This window comes from Pituophis catenifer, unplaced genomic scaffold (genome assembly GCF_029215685.1).
Source record: "Pituophis catenifer annectens isolate HBS135680 unplaced genomic scaffold, rPitCat1.0.hap2 SCAF_1, whole genome shotgun sequence".
NCBI classification, from domain to species: domain Eukaryota; kingdom Metazoa; phylum Chordata; class Lepidosauria; order Squamata; family Colubridae; genus Pituophis; species Pituophis catenifer.
Genome location: NW_027256881.1, coordinates 237,057,099 through 237,081,772, shown reverse-complemented (window position 1 = coordinate 237,081,772; position 24,674 = coordinate 237,057,099). Strand labels below are relative to the sequence as shown.

General features: G+C 39.9%; 1 protein-coding gene across 1 annotated transcript; it reads left to right on the top strand.

Annotated features, from left to right (window-relative positions):
- The first annotated feature begins 1,853 nt into the window (after window positions 1–1,853).
- LOC139327446 (cobalamin binding intrinsic factor-like) lies at window positions 1,854–15,497 on the top strand. The gene is made up of 9 exons (XM_070957276.1): window positions 1,854–1,919; window positions 6,971–7,150; window positions 9,812–9,955; window positions 12,012–12,167; window positions 12,713–12,894; window positions 13,023–13,209; window positions 13,912–14,047; window positions 14,372–14,490; window positions 15,273–15,497. Exons 1-9 carry the CDS (start codon window positions 1,856–1,858, stop codon window positions 15,332–15,334), a joined length of 1,230 nt encoding a protein of 409 aa, XP_070813377.1. The 5' UTR covers window positions 1,854–1,855; the 3' UTR covers window positions 15,335–15,497.
- Window positions 15,498–24,674: the final 9,177 nt, after the last annotated feature.

Sequence of the window (24,674 nt, the reverse complement as noted above, 5' to 3'; positions counted from 1 at the left end):
GCAGTCTAATGTTAGTGTTAATGATGGTCACGTAGACCATCAGCATGGCACTTCTCTATCAACTTTATAGGGCAGTGATGGCTAACCTTTTTGTCATCACGTGCCAAAAGCGGGAGTCATGTGGGGAGGGTCACACGTGTGTGTGCCCACACCCATAATTCTAATACGCCCCATGCCCCACCCCCATGCATGCATGTGTGACACCCCCCCCGCGCTCTCCCCGCTTTTGGCATGTGATGGCAAACAGTGTGCTCGGTGGGCCCATTCTTTTGCTCTCCCCAGGCTCCCATTTGCTGACTTCCAGTCCCATCAAAGGGCCTCTTGGGGGGGAGGCCGTTTTTGCCCTCTCCAAACTCCTAGAGAGGCTCTGGAGCCTGGGGAGAGCAAAAAACGGGGCTTCCCCACCCCCCAAGCCCTCCAGAGGCACGAAACAGCCTGTTTTCCTACTTCTGGGTAGCCCAGAAGGCCCGAAAATGTGTGCACTGGAGCTGAGCTTGCGTGCCCACCAATATGGCTCCATGTGCCACCTGTGGCACGCGTGCCATAGGTTCACCATCACGGTTATAGGGAAATAAGAGCAGATGGACTACAGAAAAAGGGACTGGAGAGGAAAGAGATACATCCATAGCTGCCTAAATCAGCCCTTAAAAACTATGATCTCATCCATGAAAGATCAGCTGAGCTCATTTCCTATGTAATTAAATATTAGTATGTAATATGTGCAGAGCAGGGGTGGGTGCTACTTACCTTTACTACCGGTTTGCAATGGGGCCGTACGTGCACACGCTCTTCTACGCATGTGTAGAAGCGTTCCAATGATGTCGGGGTTGGTGGGCGGAGCCTCCTGCCAGTTTTACCACCGGTTCTATAGAACCAGTGCAAACCGGGGACAACCCATCACTGGTGCAGAGGTATTAATTGAAACAACCCTTTTCTTGGGTAACTTATTTAAAAGGACATTGGGTTCTAGTTTTAACCTCATCCTCTCTTACTCTGTTGATCTTTGAAATTTGCCAGTGAGAAGGCACAGATCTTAGTCTCTAATTCATTATCCTACCTGAGTACAGGTAGCTCTTGACTTACGATCACAATTGAACCCAAAGTTTCTGTTACTAAGTGAGACAGTTTTTAAATAAGTTTTGCCTCCTAAAAACAAGTTTTAAAGACTACATGTAAAAATAGAACCAAAGGGACAGGCAGCAAGGATTTTACCCTATCAATTACCTCCATCAGTAACCCCTCCCCTTGGGGCCCAAGGCAACTAGCAAACCAGATTTTGATACTTGTTTTCACATTGATGACTGTTGTAGCATCCCCATGGTCACATGATCAAAATTCAGATGCTTGGCAACTGACTCATCCTTATGACGGTTGCAGAGTCCCATGACCATCTTTTGTAACCTTCTGACAAGCAAAGTCAATGGAAAAACCAGATTTATTTAACAACTGTGTTATTAATAACTACAGTGGTTCACTTAACAAATGTGGCAAGAAAAGTCATAAAATGGGGCAAAACTTTGACTACAAAACTGAAAACTGGGCAAGATAAACATTTGGCTCATCCAATGGTTTTAGTTGAACCTTGTTTTATTATTAAACAGGACTCTCTAGGAATCATCTTTCAGTGGTACTCAGCACCTGCCTTCCAGGCTTACTGAAGTCCAACTTTACAATCACAGTTGTGTCAGCCTGCATGTCTTGAAGGACATGTCCACATTAGGAGGCATTACTCAATACCTCTTGCTTTGTTATGGGAAAGCAACAGGACAAGGGAGGAGCCCTCTGCCCCTCCTTTTCAATCACAGCATAAATACTTCTCTGGTCTCATCACATTGCATGATAGCCCTGCATGATGATGAGAGCTCTTATGGGATTCCTGCTCCTGCTTCTCAGCCAAGGACAGCACTGCCTTAGGTGTGGTAAGTAGGAAAAACTGGATGCGGCCATTTGAATTCCTAGTTCCTTGGGTCCTTATTCCCTTTATTTCAGGAGGTGCTCTTAGAAAACACAATACATTTTCCTCAGTACCACAAATCTGCTGTGATAACTTATGCTTCACTAGCTTCTTTATGGATGTAACCAACTTCAAAATCTTTGTTTTCCTACTGTTAGCTGCCTGTGTTCCACTTTTAAAGGGTGAGTAGTCACTACTCAGCATCAAGTTCCTTGGAAGGAAGAACATAATCTCCTTCCACGATAAAAGGGTTTATTAATACACCTATGCAGATACACAGAATTTAATAATAATAGATTTACTGTAAATGATCTTTATTTTATGTCAGATTCTTAGGGAACCCTTATTGGCACATCATTTCTTACCAAGTTTTTTATTATTTCTTCCCAATTCAGCACAAGTCTACACACTACTATCCATACAACCAGATTCTTAGTTGGATAAGAAAAATGAGTTATCACCACTATCATTGTTCAGGTTCAGTTTCCAATGAGTTATTATAGTTTTCTGGCAATAACTTGACTTATGAGTCATTGAAAAGACAACAGTGGTTCCCAATTGTGCCTTTGTTAAGACAGATTGCCTCAGCGGTAATTTCTCCATTCAGTGCAGTGTTTTGGAAATGAATCCTCAAAAAGAATTCAGATTAATCTGTCCTCCAAAACTCATTGCTCACCTGTTCATTCATACAGCTCTGTTTTACACAACACCATTTTCTTGATCTTTTACTGAGACTCTGCAGCAATTCAGAGAGACTCAAGTTTATCTCCATGCCCTGAAAAACTTCAACAATTTCCTACACATTGGGCAATTAAAAGTCGGATTTTTAATACAGCAATTGGATTAAGTGATTGAATTAGATTTTTCTCGTATCAATTTTGTCAGCTCCAGTTGTCTCCATCTCCATATTCACCCTCATTCTCATCTTCTTGACATTAAATCCTACACTCTTTCTGCTAGAGTACATCTAATTGAAAGTCAGGCAAGTTTCAGCTTTAAGGGGCTCTTGGACAGTACATCATTCTGTGGATAGCAGGGAAGATAATCCTGTTTCTATTTGCATGCGTGTCTTCAAGGAGCCAGAATGAGCAAATCAATTTACCAACAGAAGCAGAAACAAGAGAAAGAATGCAAACTAGTAATTGCAGTTCTAATCTACAGGGCACTGCATCTATTCTATCCTTGCTTGGATTCCAGTTTAGGGAATATCAAATATTTTCCTCATTCTTACATACAGTATGGTTACATTTCCCCCATTTCTCCAAGAGATGAGATGTGCTACTGATACAATGTTTTTTCACAAGTACAATAGATATGTCAACTATTAATAAAATAATTGTATTAATTCCGTTTGTCTTCATTCATAACACTCAAGAAACTTTAGCTATACAATCCTATAGTAACCCTCTTCTGATGCAAAACAATCCATAAAAGCCTAAGACTTCATGAGTAAAAGGAATGATAATGGTTTGCTCAAGACTACACATCATTTGTGGCTGCAATAAAGGTGATATTGGAGGTTCACAGCTCCTTCTTAGCATCAAATTAATTTAATTTCTTATACTTTGCATTTGTTGGATAATTTTTTAAAAAATTAATGTATTTGTATCCTGCCATTGTGGTCCAGTGGTTAAAATGTAGTATTGAAGGCTAACTTTGCTCACTGCCAGGAATTGGATCCTGACTGGTTCAAGGTTGACACAGCTTTCCATCCTTCTTAGGTTGATAAAATGAGGACCCAGATAGTGGGAGCAATATGCTGACTCTGTAAAACACTTAGAGATGGCTCTAAAGCATTATGGGGTGATATATAAGTGGTATTGCTTCTTGCTATTTATTATTTTTCCAAATAACTCAAGGCAACGAACATAATCAACATAACTTCCTCCTATTTTCCCCACAACAAAAACCTTGTGAGGTAGGTTGGGCTAAGAGAGAGTGACTAACCAGCCTAAAGTCACCCAACTGGCTTTCATTGTTAAGGTATGAGATTTGAAAAATAAAGTAAAACATACTCAGTATTAGAATCTAAACAATAGCAGCAGAATTACACTAACTGTAAATACATGCACAGTGTCGGTCTCTCATTTAGTAATCAGAGGAATTGCCCCAAAAGCTCCATTTAAGCTTTGACACTTAAGGAAAAGCTTTTGATCCTCCAGAGAGGTAAGCTCAAGAAGAGTAGTATGCATTCCTGCAATTTGGGCCGGCCTTGATCACCCATTTCTGAAGAGCTTCTAGTATCTGCATGACATTGCTATGATAATTATTGCCAAATTGTGTTTTTCCACATGGTTCTACACTAGCATTTAAAAAAAAAATTGAACAGCCTTATTTCTGAATGTAGGATCATTTATAGCAATAGTATGTTTTTAAGAGGCACGGTTTTGGCATATACAGTGACATATGGTGGTAGTGAAAGGCCTAGGAGAAGCTCTGTTGCCATCTTCTATTTCTCTAGAGTAGCCTAGCAACGCCCTTTCTTTAGCCTTTTTAAGCATGGACCCTGGAGGAAGATACAGTGCTATTTTTCCTGGGCAAGAAAGGTCGGAAGGACACAACTTTCTCAACACAACTTCTCTTCCGTGAAATTTATCTCATCCTAACCATTAACCTATGTGACTCAACAAAGGCTTGCTTAGCAAGTGGCTGTTCTCTCACAGATGGCATGCAACATCTTGCCAAGGTACATAAGTAGCATTCCTCCTGCTAATATGCAACCCACCGATTTTCCTGAAAGGATTTGTTCTTTGGCATCACCTTGCCAGACCTGTTCAGACCCAGTGTTGGGGAAACTGAGATAAGCAAAGGAAAGTCAACAGTGCTAGAAATGAAGTGACTATTCGAAGGTGAAAGGTTGTTAGGGAGGATCCAAAGCTGTCCTAGCAGTTTATATAAAGGAAGACGAGCAAATTTTCACCCTTGACTTCCAATATTCTGCCACATCAAGGAAGATTTGGTTTAAGAAAGGATATACCCACATCTGAGCCCAAAATGTTTCTCTTCACTACTGTAATGTGTGTGTTCTACACAGTCACTAATGCAGCTTCCAGTTCTTCAGGAACTTGCTGTAAGTATTTCAAGTTAATTTTCCTCTTGCATTAGCCCTTCTTAATCTGATGTTTCTCCCTAACTTGATTAATAACTTGAATGAAGGATATGGGAATCAGTCAATAACTTGACTGAAGGAGTTACAGTCCAACACATTTGGAGATCTTCAAATAGGTTGGTTACGGTGATCAAGTAGGGGCAGGATTTACTCTACATTTAAATGGCAATAGGTCTCTTACACAGTCAAAAGCCCATCTTTGCAGCTATGTCCTTTCCAAGGATCATATAACTGTTTCAAAGGCTATCGCTGGGAGTCTCCATATGCTCGCGCAGTCACATTACTTCACTGACAGCCTCAGCTTTGCCAAGGACACGAATGTTTTAACAGTCGAAAGGAAGTGGTTCATTTGCACTAATGTACTGTGCAAAATGTCTCTTTGCACAACCCTAGGTAATGTATGTAAACATTTCAAATGTTTGTGCACTGAATGAAAAATTCATGCATAGAGGGTGTTTAGGCAGGATCAACTTTCCTTCATGAAATAGTTTTGTACAGAAAGGTAACTAAAATGTGAATTTGAGCCTTGTCCATGACTGCCAGTTTCTATTCTCCATACATCATTAATGATGAAACCGAAAAACTTCAGTTTACCTAAATCTTCTCATGTTTAATAAAAGCAAGACATGGCTAGGAAGCCTTCTCTCGTATAATCCACACCCAATTGAACTGCAGAGCTAAAATTCCAAGCCAGCATGCACATTAGCTTTCTGAATATACAAATAGTTTTCAATGCAGATCTAAATAATCACTTACTGTACGTAAAAATATTAAGTAGTATAATGCAGAAACTGGTTTATCTCCTTATGTGCTGTTGATATGAATGTAATAAAATCAGGGGAACCTTCCCTAACCTAGTAGCCTCCCAAATGTATGTGTTCGTCTGATATGCACACCAATGAGTGCCGATGGGATAATTTTCAACAAAATTATCAAAGAATATAAGAAATGACTGAAGGAACTTGAGGAAGCAGCTGTTTAGAGATAATGACCAGCAGCCTATTTAAATCCCCCCCATCCGCAGATCCATTACTTTTGCTATCTGCCTGTTTTCATTGATCACAGTGAGTCAGTAGAAGACACAGAAAATAGGAAAGTAGCCCATCAGAAGACAACATGCAAAAAGTCAAAACATAGTGCCAAGTGTCTCATTGAGCAAAAATGCTTCACGTGTATAGAACTGGATTAATATTAACTTAATATTAACTCAAGTTAACTTACTTGATCTGTATTCCTACTGAAAATAATGGCACTTAAAGTTGCATGTATCTTCTTCCATTGATTTCAATAAGTCAGTTCAGCTTAAAAAGAGCAAGACGGGGTAAGTTTGATTGAGTTAACTAACAAAACCTTGCATGAGGATATGTGGGACGGCAATTTTGGCTAGGATCCAATCCCTTGGTTGGCGTTTAGCAAAATATCCACATTCATAGCTGAAGGTGAGGCTCAGACAATTGTAAATAGCCTCTATCCAAAAAAAAAAAAAAAAAAGGACAGAGAGATACAAAAGTGCAAAAAACTGAAATGTAAACTGAACACGGCTTTTTTTTTTCTCACTGTCTGTGATAAAGTTCACGTGCAACATTTTTGCCCAAAAGCAGATAAATTCACATAGGTCTGGATACCTTTATGAATAACAGATCTGCTGCATGAATATTAACAACTCAGCTGTATGGATCATGCATGATATATGCAAAGTATTTGAAGTTATCCTTATAATTACAGAACTCGCTGCTGAGCAAAAAATTTTGGTGGGCAAAAAAAGGAGCCCCAAATCCTACCAATGCAGAAGAAAAATATAATAGAGATGATTTCTGAGGCTGAACTCTACTACATCAGACAAGCTACATCAGAGTTCTCAAGGAAGAGGTGCTGTTCTTGGTAAACCTCTGGTTTCTTTGTTCTAGATGTCCCGAGTGATCGGCAATGGTTGGTTAAAGGCCTCCAGACTCAACTGGAAAACTCTGCAGCCTGCCTGCAGAATAAACCTGATCCCAGTGTCCTGATTGCTTTGAACCTGGCTGAAGACCACAATCTTAGTGTGATAACACAGTTGGTGAGGCAGATCAAAGAAACAGCTGGAACAGGTATGAGGTTGAAATGAGAAGTTTTTAATAAATGAGTTTATTGATTTCTATAATCACTTCTGAACCAGTTCATATCTTTAAATTGTACCATTTTGTAAAGAGGGAAACATGGAAATAGTTTTTCATGTGTCACTTTTGAAGACTGTGGGTAACTCGCTAAGCTGAACCAATAATGAAAAAACCCACAAAGCTTTATGATTTCTTTTGTTTTTACTAATACCTCCTAGGTTTGACTATGATGTACCTCCCAAACTTAATTAAAACTTAGTAAGTCCAATTCTGATTCTAGAATTGCCACTTTTTCTTTATAATATAATAGGTAGAACACTACAGGTAGTCCTCAAGTTACCACAGGTCATTTAGCGATGGATCAAAGTTATGACACCAGCCCCCAAAGTACTTATGATATAGTCTCAAAGTTACAAATATTTTATTTTTATTTTTATTTATTTTATTTATTTTTGTCAAGCATATATAAGATTACAGATAAAAATATAAACATGATTATGAATACATGAAATGTATAAACATGATTATGAATACATGAAATGGATACGAATAAATGGGGACATTATGACAGGGACAGTAGTCATGCTGGTGCGCTTATGCACGCCCCTTACAGACCTCTTAGGAATAGGGTGAGGTCAACAGTAGACAGTCTAAAGTTAAAGTTATGGGGGTTTGAGGAAGTAACCACAGAGTCAGGTAGTGCATTCCAGGCATTGACCACTCTGTTGCTATAAAGTCATATTTTCTGCAATTGAGTTTAGAGCGGTTTACCTTAAGTTTGTATCTATTCAGAGGTGGGTTTCAGCAGGTTCTGACCAGTTCTGGAGAACCGGTAGCAGAAATTTTGAGTAGTTTGGAGAACCAGTAAATACCACCTCTGAATGGCCCCACCCCCATCTATTATCTGCCTCCTGAGTCCCAGCTGATCAGGAGGAAATGGGGATTTTGCAGTATCCTTCCCCTGGAGTGGGGTGGGAATGGAGGTTTTAATACAGTATCCTGCCACACCCACCAAGCCACACCCACAGAACCGGTAGTAAAAATTTTTGAAACCCACCACTGTATCTATTGTGTGCTTGTGTATTGTTGTGGTTGAAGCTGAAGTAGTCATTGACAGGTAGGACATTGTAGCAGATAATTTTATGTACTATGCTTAGGTCAGACAGAAGGCGGCATAGTTCTAAGTTATCTAAGCCCAAAATTTCAAGTCTGGTGGCATAAGGTATTGTGTTGTGAGCAGAGGAGTGAAGGACTCTTCTCGTGAAATATCTCTGGACTCTCTCAGTTGCAGCACCATAGCAATCATTCACCCTTACAACAGACCCCGCCCCACAGGGACCTAACAGGCATTGGATCTGCTATGCTAGCCCACTGGCTCCTCCCCATTCTATCACCAATCACTCATTTACCTTTCGAAGATCTGCAGAGTCAGTACTCAGGATCATGTGGCAGAAAAGCGGTCAACTTCTCAGACAATGGTGAAGATGTTTTCATTAGATCCTGTGTTCTTACACATCCTTCTGTCCCCTTTGCAAAACAGATGACAGAGGCCTGCAGGAACGCGAGATCAAGCCCCCAAAGGCTTGTGTCCTCTTTGCCAAAGGCTTTTGGCATGGGGAACAGAAGCCTGCAGGGGCGCTTCTGTTCTCCACGCCAAAGTTTTTGCAAAGGGGATGGAAGCCTTCGATGGCGCAATCTTACACTCCTTCAAGTCTCCGTCCCCTTTGCAATAAATTTTGGTTTAGAGGACGGAAGCCTGAAGGAGCACGAGATTACACTTCTTCAGACTCACCAAGGCTCCCTGATGCCCCAAAAGTGGATCTGGTGTCCTGCACATGCAGCCTTGGTGAGTCAGTCAAACTGAGCAGAGTGCACTAGTCCTGCTCTGCCTCTGCAAAGAAACGGCACTGCTGTGCAAATCCCACAACAGAGATGCTGGAGAGGAGACAGACAGCTCATTTGATGAGTGAGAAGGAGCAGTCAATCTGTTCTGGAACTCTGGACATCTTTGAAAGATAAATGAGTCTCCACAGGTCCAGTGAGGATGGGTGGGGGAAGCAACTAGGGGGATCCCAGGGGATTGTAAGCGGAGTATGAGATATTTCAGTGGGTGGGAGGAAGCCTTGGGTGATTGAAAGCAGGTCCTCCATGGTCTTCCCCACCCTGAAATATCTCATGCGCACTTAACAACCTGTGCATTTGATTAACAAATGCATTGGGGAAAGCAGGGAGGGATCACATTCATTTAATGTGATTCAATTAACAAATCCTTGGATTGCAAATGTAATTGACAGGCTCTATTACATTCGTAACTCAAGGATTACCTGTACTAGGCAAAGTTTTCATTATGACCATATGTCCATACTTGGCAAACTTGGCTAAATGTTTCCCTGTTACTGTTTGGCACAAGGAACCAGAACAATTTCATGAATAGGCCAAAACGTTGTTTTTTTTTAAATTGTTGATCACCTATATTACAAGAATAAGCCTTCACAAGTCTGATTTCACTTACTGTATATCTCCAATTTTAAAGCAGCTCTCCCAGAGGTTTTGTGCTGCAGTCTAGACTTCCAGTCAGGACAGGAAAGGGTTCCTTATTGCTTTCGAAGCATTACTTACTCGGTCTTTGTCCTCTCTTATCCCTTCCTGCAGAGATGACCTCTGGCAAAGTGGCCCTTTATGTCCTAGCTCTTCGGTCCTCCTGTCAGAATCCTGCTGATGTCAGGACGCCAGAAAAACATGTCAATCTGGTCCAAGTCCTTGAGGAGAAAACAAAGGAAGAGATTAAGTATATCGGTAAGGAGACAAATGGACATTAGATTCCTACCTTTTTCTCAAATAACAAAATATAAAAGGGATGATGAATGCATGGCTTCTTGACTCTGTGCTCTTCCCCCACCATTGCCTTCAAGGATGGTATTCAGTTGAACTGAAATGCCCAATTGATAGTCTGTTAGAATATCTAGCAGCCAATATCTCTTAGCCATGTTGGCAGTGCCTGTTCTTTGTCTCAGTTGCAAGTAACATTTTCTTTTTTACATTTGAAAGACTGGTACAACTTAAAAATCCTTGTATAACTTTTCCACAGATAACTCAAATCCCTTTGCTCCCTGTTTCGCAATGCAGATGACAGCCGAATCAATCTGCTGTTGGAATACAGATCCTGCTGTGAATTCTGAGCCCATATTTTGCATTTTGCAATATTTTCCTATTTTTTTAAAGGAAGAAAATGCACTTTTATAACAGCTGCAAAATTGATCCAGCCTGGTAATGATAATTGAGGATAGATTTGTAACATGCATTTATTTATTCAAAACTTTTACCTAGCTACCCATCATAAACCAAATTCTCAGCAGCTGTCCACAAAAACAAATCTTTATCTACTGACAATAAAAACCTGATACTATAGCTAAACTTTCCCATGCAGCACATTGCATTTTCTGCCAATCAACACTGTACATAAAAATGAATGAAAACAGCAAAACCTTTGCAAGATCTCTGAAAGGTGATGTTGCACTGATGAAATTGTGGGGAAGATTTGTCTTAGTTCAGGCAATTCTGTGCTAGAAAGAGTAGAATTCATAAAGTACACAATCTAGTTTAGCAATCTGACATTTATCTCATCTATCCTGAATTTCCAACAGTCAGTACAAGTAGTCCTTGACTTATGACCATAATTGGCACCAGACTTTCCATTGTTAAGCAAGATGGTTGCTAAGTGAGTCATGTCAGATTTCATAATCTTTTTTTGCCATGGCTCTTAAGTAAACGACTGCAGTTGTTAAGTGAATCAGGTAGACATTATGCAGATCTGATTTCCCCTATTGACTTTGCTTGTCAAAAGCTGGCTGGGAAGGTTGCAAATAGCAATCACTTGACCCCAGGACACTGCCACTGTTGTAAATATCGAGGTGCTGCAGTGGTTAGGGTACAGTACTGCAGCTACTTCAGCTGACTGCTAATTCAGCAGATCAGCAAATCAAATCTCACGGGCTCAAGGTTGACTCAGCCTTCCATCCTTCCAAGTGGGTAAAATGAGGACCCAGATTGTTGGGGGCAATATGCTATTTAGTATACTGTCTTTGGTGTAAGCTGCCCAGAGTCCTCGAGAGTGGGCGGCATAGAAAAATGACTAATAAAAATAATAAATACGGTACATATTGGTGGCCAAGGCCCTGAATTTTGATCACATGACTATGTAGACCCTATGACAGCTATAAATGTGAGTACCAGTCATCACTTTATTCAGTAGCATTGTAACTTTGAACAGTTGCCAAACAAATGATTTTAAGTTAAAGACTGTCCATATTGAGGGGTAGGTAGTATTATAAATTATGCCTAGGAGAGGTTTATAGCCTTTTGATATATTCTCCCTATAGCAATATAAACTCTAGTGTAGCAAGAGAATGGGACTTCATTTTCTGCCCCTTCTCATCATTTCCCCAGTAGTTAAACCTAACTTGCCTTCCAAATTAGAGGGGAAAATCTGCAGCTACAAACCCAATCATTTCCCATTAACTATGTGGACTTCTTCCAGATGAGTAGACTTCAATTTTGATGCTGGCTGGGGAATTCTGAAATTGATTTCTACAGATCTGGAAAATGCTAGTTGATAAAAAGTTATTTTTCATGATTTAGAATCCTGCACCATTATGATTATCAGTTCCATGGGGAAACCATGGAAGTATAGCTAGTTTGTGATTTCAGATCTCTCCTTCCCCAATAGTACTGTTTTAAATTAGTTTTCCATTTCTGCCTCGTTTTGAACTCAACCTCCAAACAGTAACAGGCTGAAAGTAGATGTCTTATGTGAGCACACAGGAAGTAACAGATAAACATGCTTACTTTTCAGATACCACTGGGACTCCCAAGACAACCTACTACCAGTTGGCTCTAGATACTTTGGCTCTGTGTGTAGAAAAAAGTCCAGAATTAGAAATTACTGCCACCACCCTGGCCAAGGCCGCCCTGAATAATAGTTTCAAATTCGATGGTCGTTTCTCTGTAGGTAAGAAAATGCTTCACAGAGACACAAACATATATATGATTTTGAATATGATTTTAAATTACCTTTTTATTCTGAGCTTCCACATACCTCAGGATAGCTCTTTCAGTGTTACCCTGCAATGATCCTGGCAAACAGGTCAAACTGGGAGATGGTGAGTGGGACACTGGGGAACTTCATGGTGAGAAAATGATTGATAAGCTAGAAATTTATTAACCATTACACCAAGGGTCCTCAACCCCCAGGCCACGGACTGGTACCAGTTGCAAGTGAGCAAAATCTAAACCATTTCCCTCCTCTCCCTCAATCTGTGGAAAAACTGTCTTCCACAAAATCAGTCCTTGGTGCCAAAAGCTTTGGGGGCCACTACATTACACTATCCATAATGACAACTTATAATAAGCAGCCTTTTCCAATTTGGCCTGCTTCTCTCAGATATCTTCTATTATCCAGTATTTAAACCAAAGAGATCCACGACTCTTCCTAGATTGGCAAATACTCCTGACTTTCTCCTCGCTGCTCCATCCCTTGTTTGATGTAATTCACAGATACTGGTGCCGTAGCAAGTCTAGCACTGTTCTGTGTGTATGAAGGAAGGATCTTGTCTCAGCAGAGCAAAATTACAGGAACTATACAAGCAGCCTTAACCCTCATCACAGAGCAGATCCTTAATGAACAACAGACTAATGGCCTCCTTGGAAATATCTATAGCACTGGCCTTGCAATGCAGGTACATCTGACCTTTTATTTGGGGAGGATGAAAATCCAGCTATCTGGTCTTTATCCCTTTGAATCTTACTGAGCATCTCTCTCTCTCTCTCTCTCTTCTCTCTCTCTCACTCACTCGCTAATTTCCAGGCTCTCAGTGTTACTTCTGAGTTCTACTCTCCTAATGCATGGAACTGTCCTAAGACCTTGAATGAAGTGCTGAGTAAGATCATTGAGGGAGCCTTTAGCACTCCAGCTGCTGCTTCTCAGATTCTGCCTTCTCTGGTGGGCAAGACGTATTTGGATGTGAGGGGTCTCACTTGCAGCTCCGAAACTGGTAAGACAGCTTCTTCAGTGGAAAGAAACTACTCTGGAACCTCCCGTGTTCTCTGAAGAAGAAAAAACAGCAGATTTGGCTAGTGAGATAGAGTCATGAATTCTGTATTATAGGTCCACGTTCCCCATCACTACATTTCCACACCAAGAACAGGTACAGTTCTGATGTTATTGATTATCTTGGAGACACTGGAATTATTCTGGAAGAAAGGAAATGATGGAGGTTGGAGATGAAAATAAGGGAACACAGTCATGCCATTTAGAGTCTAATAACATTTGGAATAATCACATAATCCACAAAGTAATGCTATCAAAGTTATATACTATATTCACATAGCATGATTCTAATTTTCACTTAATTCTGGAATCCCCCCCCCAAAAAAAAAGATGTTGTGGGGCTGAGGATTATGTATTGTGGCATGATCTGCTTAATTCACTCTTATGGATTTGCAACTTCTACTGAATGGATCATCCATAATGACGAAAATCAATTGCAGCTGCTAGCAATAGTAATATTTTAAGCATCTTCAAATGGATGCCAATCTGTGCCTCCAAGTCTCAACTCATATCACTGGCTATCCCTCTTCTCAACTGTGCAAGCCCAAGATTGGCATTATATGCTAATGCCAATGAGTTATTTGCCAATAACTCAATGCCAATGTAACGAGTTATTTCGCCTGCCTTCTCTTCTCTCTCTTTGCAGTAACAGTGCATTATACAGTAATCAATGAGCTAATAGGACCTCACTTCAAGTATTCCACAACTGTGAAAGTGCCAAAGGGTTCTGTGCTGCTTGTTGTCTTGGAAGCAGCTCAACAACTTAATGCAAATGAATTCAGGTAAATAGTCTCCTAGTAGATTCATTTTAGATTCTGTCTGTGTCATTTTAAGGGAGGCATTCAACCCAGGATGTGAACTACTGACCTACTGGCAGTTCCTCAGTGAACTTTTTACATTTTTAATTCAAGAAACCTCAAACCTTTATCAATGTAGTTTAACCTGCCTTTGGGCTGGAGGCTGGATAAATCGGAGTATTTGATTTCTATGAATGATTTTCACCTATAACATTCCTGACCTTTTCCTTTTTTTTCTTTTGTGTATATTAAATACCCCTTAAATTACTTCCTTCTTTCTGCTTTTGTAATGAGTTTGGCATCTTGCAGCTTTCAAACAGAGGAGACATCTTGGGGCCCCATGGTCACCTCTATCAATGGCCTCCAAGGCAGCACCAATGAAAAGACCTACTGGCAGTTCCTCAGTGGCAAAACACCCCTTGAACAAGGTACATTTTCTTGGGAAGAAGGAAAGTGCTGAAAGATACAACATAGTTCCTCCAGATACTTGTAGCCTTTATCACACATCTTAATTATGATTAACTTGCTAGTAAATATGCAGCTACTGTATAGGATAATAATAATCTACAAGACCAAAATAATAGGTTGATGCCTGTTCAAATGGCAAAGTCTTCAAGTCGAGCTCAACTCCTCATGAATTCATAGATATATCTAGGTAGTTTTCTCAGTGCAACACGGAAATTATGTGTCTTTGCCTTCTCCTGGAATAAACTTTCAACTTCCCAGTCTACCTTACAGTGCTGGCATGTCCTAGAAATATCCTATCCAGAGACTAATCAGCTTTGATTCTACTTAGCTTTTGACCCCAGACATGCTTCAATGCACTTGGAAATGTGAATATAGTATTTGCTTTCTACTCTTTAAAGCAGCTATATCTTTTGGGAGATTACATGGCAGCTGCATCTTAGGCATGCTTTGAGTGGGGCACAGGGCAAATGAAAAAGTGTGCTTCATGGCTCAAATCCTACAACTTATGCATTTGCATCTAGTATCAGGATGCAACTATAAAAGTATGATGCTGTAGTGTGATATTACTGTATGCATATTATTTTTCATAATCATGATTGGCTGTAACCAGCAAGGCAGCTGAGTAACTTCATATATCTAATCTAAAACTAGTTTTTAAACATCTGCACATATTAAGGCTTATAATAGATCTAATGTAGAGTATGCTGTAGTTTTTCAACATCATTTTTTTTTATGTTGGCAGGTGTTGGCAGCTACAAACCAAGAGATAATGAGCTAATTGTGGCCATCTTCAGTAGATACTGAACTATTACCTATAATAAAGAACTGAGGTTCAAGTCTGTATTTATCAGATGATCTCCCTTCCAGTCAAAAAATTATGGGAACTTAGAGCCAAGCCTTCCTCATGGAATTTGATATGTTACAGTTTTGGCAAGATGATAATAAAATAGTGATTCAATGTGTGCAATGTTCTGTAGGTTTAAAATTGTTTAATAACTAAATGCCAACAACACTAAAGTACTGATTTCTTTCACATTCACAAAGTAAATCATTTTTGCTAGGCCAAAGTAGGTTACAAGACAACATAACACTAGTAAAAACTTCTATTTTGGAAAAAAAAGCCTGCAATTTTTTTATCAGATGTTGCTATGTACACTGAGAGCATATGCACCAAAGACAAATTCCTTGTGTGTCCAATCACACTTGGCCAATAAAGAATTCTATCTATCTATCTATCTATCTATCTATCTATCTATCTATCTATCTATCTATCTGTTGCTATGTATTTATTCAGCATAGGGAAAGAAAAGATAGGCATACAAAATGCAGTTAAATAAATAGAACCCAAAGGCTAGCTGAAACTATTGAAATAAAAAGGCAGTTAAGTAATACTTACAAAGGCTGACTTACATATATGATTACAAATTTAAACAATATGAATATAATTGAAATACAAATACATCTTACTGAATAAATACATAGATTCATAATAAATGAATAGATCTTACCGAAAGGGCAAATATTTTTTTCCCTCTAGTTAACTTGCTGCTGACAAACATACGTCTTTTCTTTTAACTCTGGTCTTTAAATGCACCCTGTCTTTTGTAACAGCTGTTCAAAGAGAAAATTGCCCTCTAAAGGGAGAGACCCAACAGTTTAAACATTGATTTATTTAGCCAGTTTGATGTTGTTCCATCTCAAAAGACACAAAGTGATTTACAATGTACCAAAAATAACATCAACCTTAAACCAACAGAAAAAAAGTGAATTACAAAAAATAGCCCTGAGCTAACCCACAACTGTTCACCAGAATTTGCTTTAATATAATTGGTAATATTCCAATGTTTATACATCTTGAGGTTGCCATTAAATGCTGCTGGCTTTAAAGGAGAAAACATACTTTTATATTGGTGCCACTAAGGACAACTTAACCGATCTTGTGCATGGGCTGAGAAAAAGATGAAAGCAAAAGTCTTTTTGTTTAACAAGATATGTCCTTGACTTATTACCATAATTGAGCCCAAAATTTCTATTGCTAAGCAAAACACTTGTTTTTATCTGAGCATTTTATTTAACCATGTCCTGACAGCATCGCTACAAATCAATACTTTTGAAAGCAAAATTTTATGAAGCCACAGTGGAGATGAACCCTCAAAGGAGATATCTAAAACTTTGTTGGTGGAAGAATCAATGTGAATCTGACTGGACATAAATAAGAGTATTTTAGGAATTAATAAAGATAAGAGTGGCAACTCTCAATGATTATTGTATTGTATTGTATTGTATTATTGCTCTTATTGTATTTACTGATAGCTATTCAGTGGCCCTATTTAGGATGACCTATTTTCTATTGGGTGGAGGGCCCAAGCAGAACATCTGGTGGACCATTGTGAAGATTATTCAGGCTACCTGGTGTTTGTATTTGTATTTATTTATTTGTCAAATAAATAAATCTCATGTATGAGATAATAGGTATAAGTATAAACATGGATATGAACACAGGAAATGAGTACAAATAAATGGGGACAGTAGGACAGGGACGGTAGGCACGCTGGTGCGCTTATGCACGCCCCCTTTAGGGACCTCTTAGGAATGGGGTAAGGTCCATGGTAGACAGTTTAAGGTTGAAGAATCCAACAGTCTTCCTATTGGATCCAACAGTCATACCTATCATCCTTTCCTTTCGGATGTGCAGATGATGAAAACTGGAGGAAATAGATTATCTTGACCTATCTCAGTCAGGTTTCAGGCTGAGATTTAATATTGAGACAGATTTGATGATCTGCTGGCAGAGCCAGGATGGTGGTGATGGTGCATCCAACCTGTTGTGGTCCGCCAGCAGTCTGCGGACCTGGCAGCGGAGTCAGACAGTGAGGAGGCTGGGGAGGACAATGGGCCAGTCCTAGAGTCAGGGGAAGACCCAGATGAGAGCTCTGCATCGGAAGCAGAGATGGGGCCAGGGCCATTTGGGAGCGATGCACGGACTCCAGAGTCTCCAGAGGCGGACAGCAGAGAAGCAGAGGAACAGAAGGAGCCTGTTCCTAGTGCACGCATGCAAAGAGCTGCCAGAAGGCAAGAGCAGTTGAAGCAAAAAGGACGACTCGGTAGTAAGGCCAGAAGATGATTGGCCACTCCCATAAGGCTTAAAAGAGCAGCAATGAGCCGTTGGGTTCTTTGTAGAAAAGCAACATTGATTCCAGTGCTTCTTATCAATGTCTCTTTAACATTGTGGGGTTTTTGTCAAGAAAAGCCTTTGGTACGTTGCCAAAGACATCAAAGGTTGGTGATAAGGCCGAAGAATTTGTTTTGGACTAAAATTGAGAACGAATTATTTCTCAGTTGTTTTAATAAAATAAGTTTATTCAGGACTGAATTGTGTTTGGTAATCACTACGTGAGCCTCGGTCACAACACAACTTTGTGCTCCTTAATCTCTCAATGGCTTCCAGTATCATTGACCATGGTATCCTTCTGAGTTGGATCTGTGAGTTGCGGATTGGGGGCACTATTTTATTTTGGCTCTCTTCCTTTCTCTGGGGCTGGTTCAGTAGGTGCTGGTTGGAGAGATTGTCCCCTAGTTCCTCACTTGTGGGGTGCCACAGGTTCTATTATCTCTCCTCCTTTTCAACATTCACATGAAATTGCTGACAGTGGTGGGTTTCTCCTGGTTCCGCCCGGTCCCGCCGAGCCGGTAGCGGTGACGATATGACATCACCGAACCAGTTCTGGCCTGCCCCCCCGCCCCCCCCCCACATTATTCTTACCTTTTATTTAGCCCCACCCCCAATCTATTGCTGCCTCCTGAGTCCCAGCTGATTGGCTAGAGGGAAAAAACCTGTTTAAACTCTTGCCGCGGGGCCTCAAAGGGCCACCCTACAGCTGATCAGTGTTAAAAGAAAACAAATGAGTAGACCGGTGCCTGCAAAAATAAACGGGTAGACCAGTGCCTGCAAAAATACATGAGTAGATCAGTGCCTGCAAAAATAAATGGGTAGACCGGTACAGCTCTGCAAGCAGTTAAAAGCCTGGTAGACCAGTACTTCTGCTAAATCCTAAATAATTGTCACATGACCATCAAGCCATGCCCACAAAATAAGCCATGCCCACAGAACCGGTAGTAAAAAAATTTTAGAACCCACACCTGATTGCTGAGTGAGCTCATCTGCCACTTTGGGGCTCACTATCATCAATACTATATATACTGACGATACTCAATTATATCTTTCAACTCCAGGCCAGCCAAGTAAGGCTGTCACAGTTCTATCCCAGTGTGTGGAGACTGCAGGTTTGGATGGAGACAAACAATCTTAACTTAATTCTGCCAAGACGGAGTGGCTGTGGGTGGACCACCCAGATCTGGAGATGTTCCAAGTTTGATCTTGGATGGAGTTGCACTTCCCCATTCAACAATAGTGTGCAATTAGGTGGCCGCTGTGGACTCATAGCTCTTGCTCAATGAGCAGGAGGAAGCTGAGACTAGGACAGCTTTCCTCCAGCTTCAACTGGTACATCAGTTTCACCCTTTCCTATATTGGAAGCCCTCCAGGCAAATATTCATGCTATAATCACCTCATGGCTAGACTACTGCAATGCGTTTTACATATGGCTGCCCTTAAGACTACCCAGAAGGTTCAGCTGGTCCAGAATTCAGCAGTGTCGACAATGATGGGCATGCCTAAGTTAGTATGCTCATGTAATATTTCTGCTTTGCAAGCTTCACTGATTGCTTGTTTGCTTCTGGGAATGACTCACAGTGCTAGTGGCTATCTATAAAGGCCTACATAGCATAAGGCCTGATTACCTGAGGTACTGCCTATTTTCTATAGTATCTGGCCAGCCAGTTTGAATTGGCAGGGTTGATGTGTTCCAGATTCCATTGATTAAGCAATGCCATCTATTTAACCCTGCACTTGTGCTTTCCATGTAGCAGCAGCTATCTTCTGGAATGAGGTTCCCTCCAATTTTGAACAGCTCCTATCCTACTGGTATTTTGAAGAGCTTTAAAAACCTGGCTCTTTGCCCAGGTCTTTGGAGAGAACAGCTGATGGCCCTTTCTTCCTTTCTGTTCCCTTCTGGTTTCTTTTCCCATTGTTGTCCTTTAGTCTTGTGTGTTTTTGCATTTTTTGTATCATTTTTAAATGTTTTGTTTTAAAATGTAAATCACTCAGAATTGCTGGGAGTCAGTATATAAATTTAACCAATTATTATGGCTTGCCACACAACCAGCCAGATATTTAGGCTGGATTTGGCATTTTTATCAACCTATTGAGTTCTTCCCAAGGACCTAGGAAAGGCAGATGTGTGATGACATTGAAGGTATTGTAGGGTGTAAGCTATTTCAAGTAAAATCTCCTCGCACTATGACTGCATAACTGTAACTTTGTTGCTTGTATCCTTACGATTTATATTGATATTGTTTCCTGATTGCTTATTTGTACCCTATGACTATCATTAAGTGTTGTACCTGATGATTCTTGACGAATGTATCTTGTCCTTTTATGTACACTGAGAGCATATGCACCAAAGACAAATTCCTTCTGTGTCCAATCACACTTTGCCAAGAATTCTATCCTATTCTATTCTAAAACTGTTGTTTGCAACTGACTGGTGGTGATTTTATCAATACTGATGGTGTTCAAGTGGTGCTTCACTTGTTTTGGGATTCCAGCCAAGGTGTCTATTACTATTGGTACTATCTTCACTTTCTTTGCAAGTCTTTTGTATTTTATGATTTTCTTCAGTTCATTCTCTTCTAGTCTGCTGCCTACAGGTACTGCCACTTCCACCATCCAGATCATTTTGTCTTTCCTATTGTCTTATTATAAATATTAAAAACTACTATGGTGGGGCTTTGCTTCAATATTTTTATTCAAAAGGGGGAAATTTGTCCCTGCAACAATAGACATTTTTAATGCAAAGATTGAACCTCAAATTTTATATGGAGCTCCAATCTGAATCACAATTGTCAAGAATAACATAGCCCAATTGCAGAAGTTGTTTTAATATCTCCTTTAAAAGTTCTAAGTATTGTTCCAAGCTCTTGTTTCCCTGGAAACTATACAATGTCCTTTGAACAAACACTTCAGTGATGGATTGCTCCCAGTTCAGTCCGGTTCTATAGAACCGGTAGTAAAACCGGCGGGAGGCTCCGCCCACCCGCCACAATATCGTGGGTGATCTGCGCATATGCAGAAGCTTCTGCGCATGTGCAGAAGTTCATATGCACAAAGCAAGCGAGTGTGCATGCTCCCGTTGTGAACTGGTAGTAAAGATAAGTGGAACCCACCCCGAAACACTTGGCTAAGTATTATTAAGTTTCGGTCACAAATATACGTTTTTGAGAACAAGGAAGGATTGCTATGTGAAACAGATATACTGTAGATAGAGATACATGATGTAAATAGGTGGCCCAAAAGATTAATCAGATTGGCCTTGACCCTGATTATTTGTTTTAAGGTTATGACATCAGCATTTTATTGTATTTTAAAAAGATTGAGGGATAATTCAGTACAGAATGGCAAAGGCTAAACTTCTATGTTTACCTATGAATAAATTGCAAATATACTTTTCAGCTCCCTATGTTTATATTTAATTAGATACAGAACAGCCTTTTCAAAAGCCAGATTAAATGTGTCGCCATAAAATATGCTGTATGGTAGATTTCAAAAGACCCTCAGAATTTGTACCTGGAATGTGTGAGAGAGTGTATGTCTTTTCAAGTTGGCATTAACAAAAACTGAGGCACACGAGACCTTATTTCTGATGCACATTGGATAATTAAGAAAGCCAAAGAACATGAAAAAAGTCATTATGTGCTTTATTAAATTATAGAAAGGTCTTTGATTGTGTCAATCACATAAAGCTGTGGAATGTTCTAAGAAAAATGGGAATCCCAGGACATCTCATTGTCCTCACCAAAGAAATGTTTACCTGAATGGGCTGCCCCCTTTGGCCAATTTCAACTTCTTTGTCAAGTTTGTTAGCTTTTGTTTTAGTGTAATTTCTCACCTTTTTGCCCTGGAAATGTCTGTGAGGTTGGGATTGAGGAACAAGGGAAGATTGAATGTTAGGGAACGTTTGATTTCCTTTCCATAATTGTATAGGTGCTTTTGAACTTTTGTGTTAGAGAAGACTCCTGAGAATACCACGGACAGCCAAGAAAACAAACATAAGAAAATGCCCTATGCCACCTGACTTGAAATTCTGGGTTTAGAAAATTTAGAACTACGTCACCTTCAATGTGACCTAAGCATAGCTCATAAAATCATCTGCTACAATGTCCTACCTGTCAATGTATACTTCAACCACAACAATACACGAGCACACAATAGATACAAACTTAAAGTGAACCGCTCCAAACTTGATTGCAGAAAATATGACTTCAGTAACAGAGTTGTTAATGTCTGGAATACACTACCAGACTCTGTGGTCTCATCCCCAAACCCTCAAAACTTTAACCTAAAACTGCCTACTGTTGACCTTTCCCCATTCCTAAGAGGTCTGTAAGGGGCGTGCATAAGAGCACCAGCGTGTCTGCCATCCCTGTCCTAATGTTCCCTTTAATTGTATTCATTTTATGTATTCAATTCATGCTTATACTTATATATGTTATCTAATATGTACTCAACAAAATAAAATAAATAAATAAATAAAATAAAAAAATATGGAACATTGAACAAATTAGCAGAGATTTCTCACTGGAGACACAAATGATCAGGCTCAAATTATCCTACTCTGAAGACATTATGCAACACCCTAACCAGTGGTGAAATCCAATTTTTTTTACCACCGGTTCTGTGGGTGTGGCATGGTGGGCATAGTGTGGCTTGATGGGCATGGCTTGGTGGGCGTGGCAGGGGAAGGATACTGCAAAATCCCCATTCCCATCCCACTCTGGAGCCAGCCAGAGGTGGTTTTTGCAGGTTCTCTGAACTACTCAAAATTTCCCCTACCGATTCTCCAGAACCTGTCAGATAGAACCTGCTGGATTTCACCCCTGGTCTAACTCTCTGGGGGAGGCTTTAATGCTGAGAAAAATGGAAGGAAAGAGAAGAGAACAACCAGTAGCAAGATGGGTGGACTCAGTTAGTTATGATAGGTTTGCCTTGGAAAACCTGAAAAACCAGGAATGGATCATCATAAAGCAGGGGTCCCCAATCCCTGGTCCGTGGACTGGCATCAGTGTGCAGCATGCCAGCAAAGGTCCATCTGCAGGATGCAGGCAGCATGCAAAACCACACCCCTCCAGTCCTTGGAAAAACCTCTCTCCACAGAACTAGTCCCTGGTGCCCAAAAGGTTGGGGGCTGCTGTCATAGAGAAAATCTGTGTGATTGCTAAGAACTGTCACAAGGTGGATTGTATTTTATTGTATTATGAATTTTCAGCAGGATGTTATCAAACCTACTTTAAAATCAAGACAGGTGGAGACATTTCTGGATGTGTTAAAAGTTTTACTCACAAATAAAAATCCTAAAATTATAACAGCATCAGCCCAACTTTTACTATGGCAATAAAAAAAAAGTTCTCTGGTAACACATCAATAAGAGATAGTTTAAAATGTTTTATGTAATATTTGCCAATTATTTTACATGTTAAACTGTTTTATCTAGTGGCAATTTTTAGATTATATTTGCACTTTGCTATTTGAGGTTCGGTGGTAAAATTAAACAAAAACTCCTAGAAGAAATGTATACATTGTGCTAGCTTGTAAATTTATAAGTACTATCCCAACAGTAATGTCTACCTCTGTTGGAGAAATCCAACAATTATGGAATAATTTTGCAGACAATCCAAACCTGGGCAGGATGGCTAATACTTTAAATGAGTTTGTCACCCCTGGTCTAGACAAAGGAGTTCTTGAGAATTCAAAAGCTGCCCCAGTGCTGACATTTGAATGGATTCTATTTTTAACATCTTTTATTGGCTCTTAATCCTGGTTGGCCCAGCTTTGAAAACAAACACGTTTAAATACACAAAGGTAGATCCAAAACCTGGTGGACTGCCATTTGCTAGCTGCAGATAATACATATTTTTAGAACCTACATATCCTCAATCCTGGGTATTATTCCAGTCGAACTTCCATTTAAAAAGTTCCACTAAATAAATGGAAGGATTACATGTTTCTTTACTTCTATCTCACAGAATCTATGGGTTGTAGCAGATTCCCCAATGTTCCCCCTTTTTACAACTTGGAGCGATGTCCTAATAAATATACTTTATTATCCCCTAACCCAGTAATGGTTCACTAGCCTGGTGAGCTGGGTGTTTTCTATTTTGAGCACATTAAAGGAAGAAAACTAATTCTTCTGTTAACATCATGTAATGCACACCAGTATGGATACAGTTTCCTAAAAAATATTTCATTAATTCTCATTAAAAATAATTTTCATTAGATTTGTATCTTGGTAGATCTTTACTAATGGGAAACATTTTGTAATAAGAGAACATTTAAGTCTGTTCCTCTGAGGGCATAGTATTAGTATAGTGCACACAAGAAGCAACCAGCCAAAGCAATTTCTTTCCATATCTCCAAGTTGTAGTCCCTCTCTGCATTTACCTGAGGAGTTCTGAATAGAACTCAGTGATTAAAAGCAAAAAAGCCCATATTCTTAGAAGATTCTCTATAGTTTATAGCAGCTATTCAGGAATTCTCTCAGGTGGGAACCAAGTCCTGGGACCTCTCATTGGCTTCATTTATAGCTCATGCAATACTCAGGTGGCTTGGCTTCTTCCAATGAAACTCTAAAAGCTATTTCCTTACCTAAATGATGAAGCCATTTCCTCTACTCTTGAGACAATTGAGGTAATATACTACATACTCAGGCTGGGTTCACATTTCCTTCTTGGATAAAATACAGGCTGCTTTTTTGGTTAAATCATATAACATACCTCATCTATAGCATTTCTACTATGTTCTACAAATCCCCAAACTAAGAAAGTTTGGAGTCAGGACCCTGGTGGAAGATACAGTGCTATTTTTCATAGGCAAGACAGCTCAGAGGAACAGGTCCAATTCAGTTTTATTTCCTCTTTTTCTCAACCCAGCTTCTCTTCCATGAAAATTATCCCTTCCTAGCCATTAACTCAGCAGGGCTGAGCAAATGATTTCTTAGCAAGTGGCTGTTCTCTCACAGATGGTTGTCAA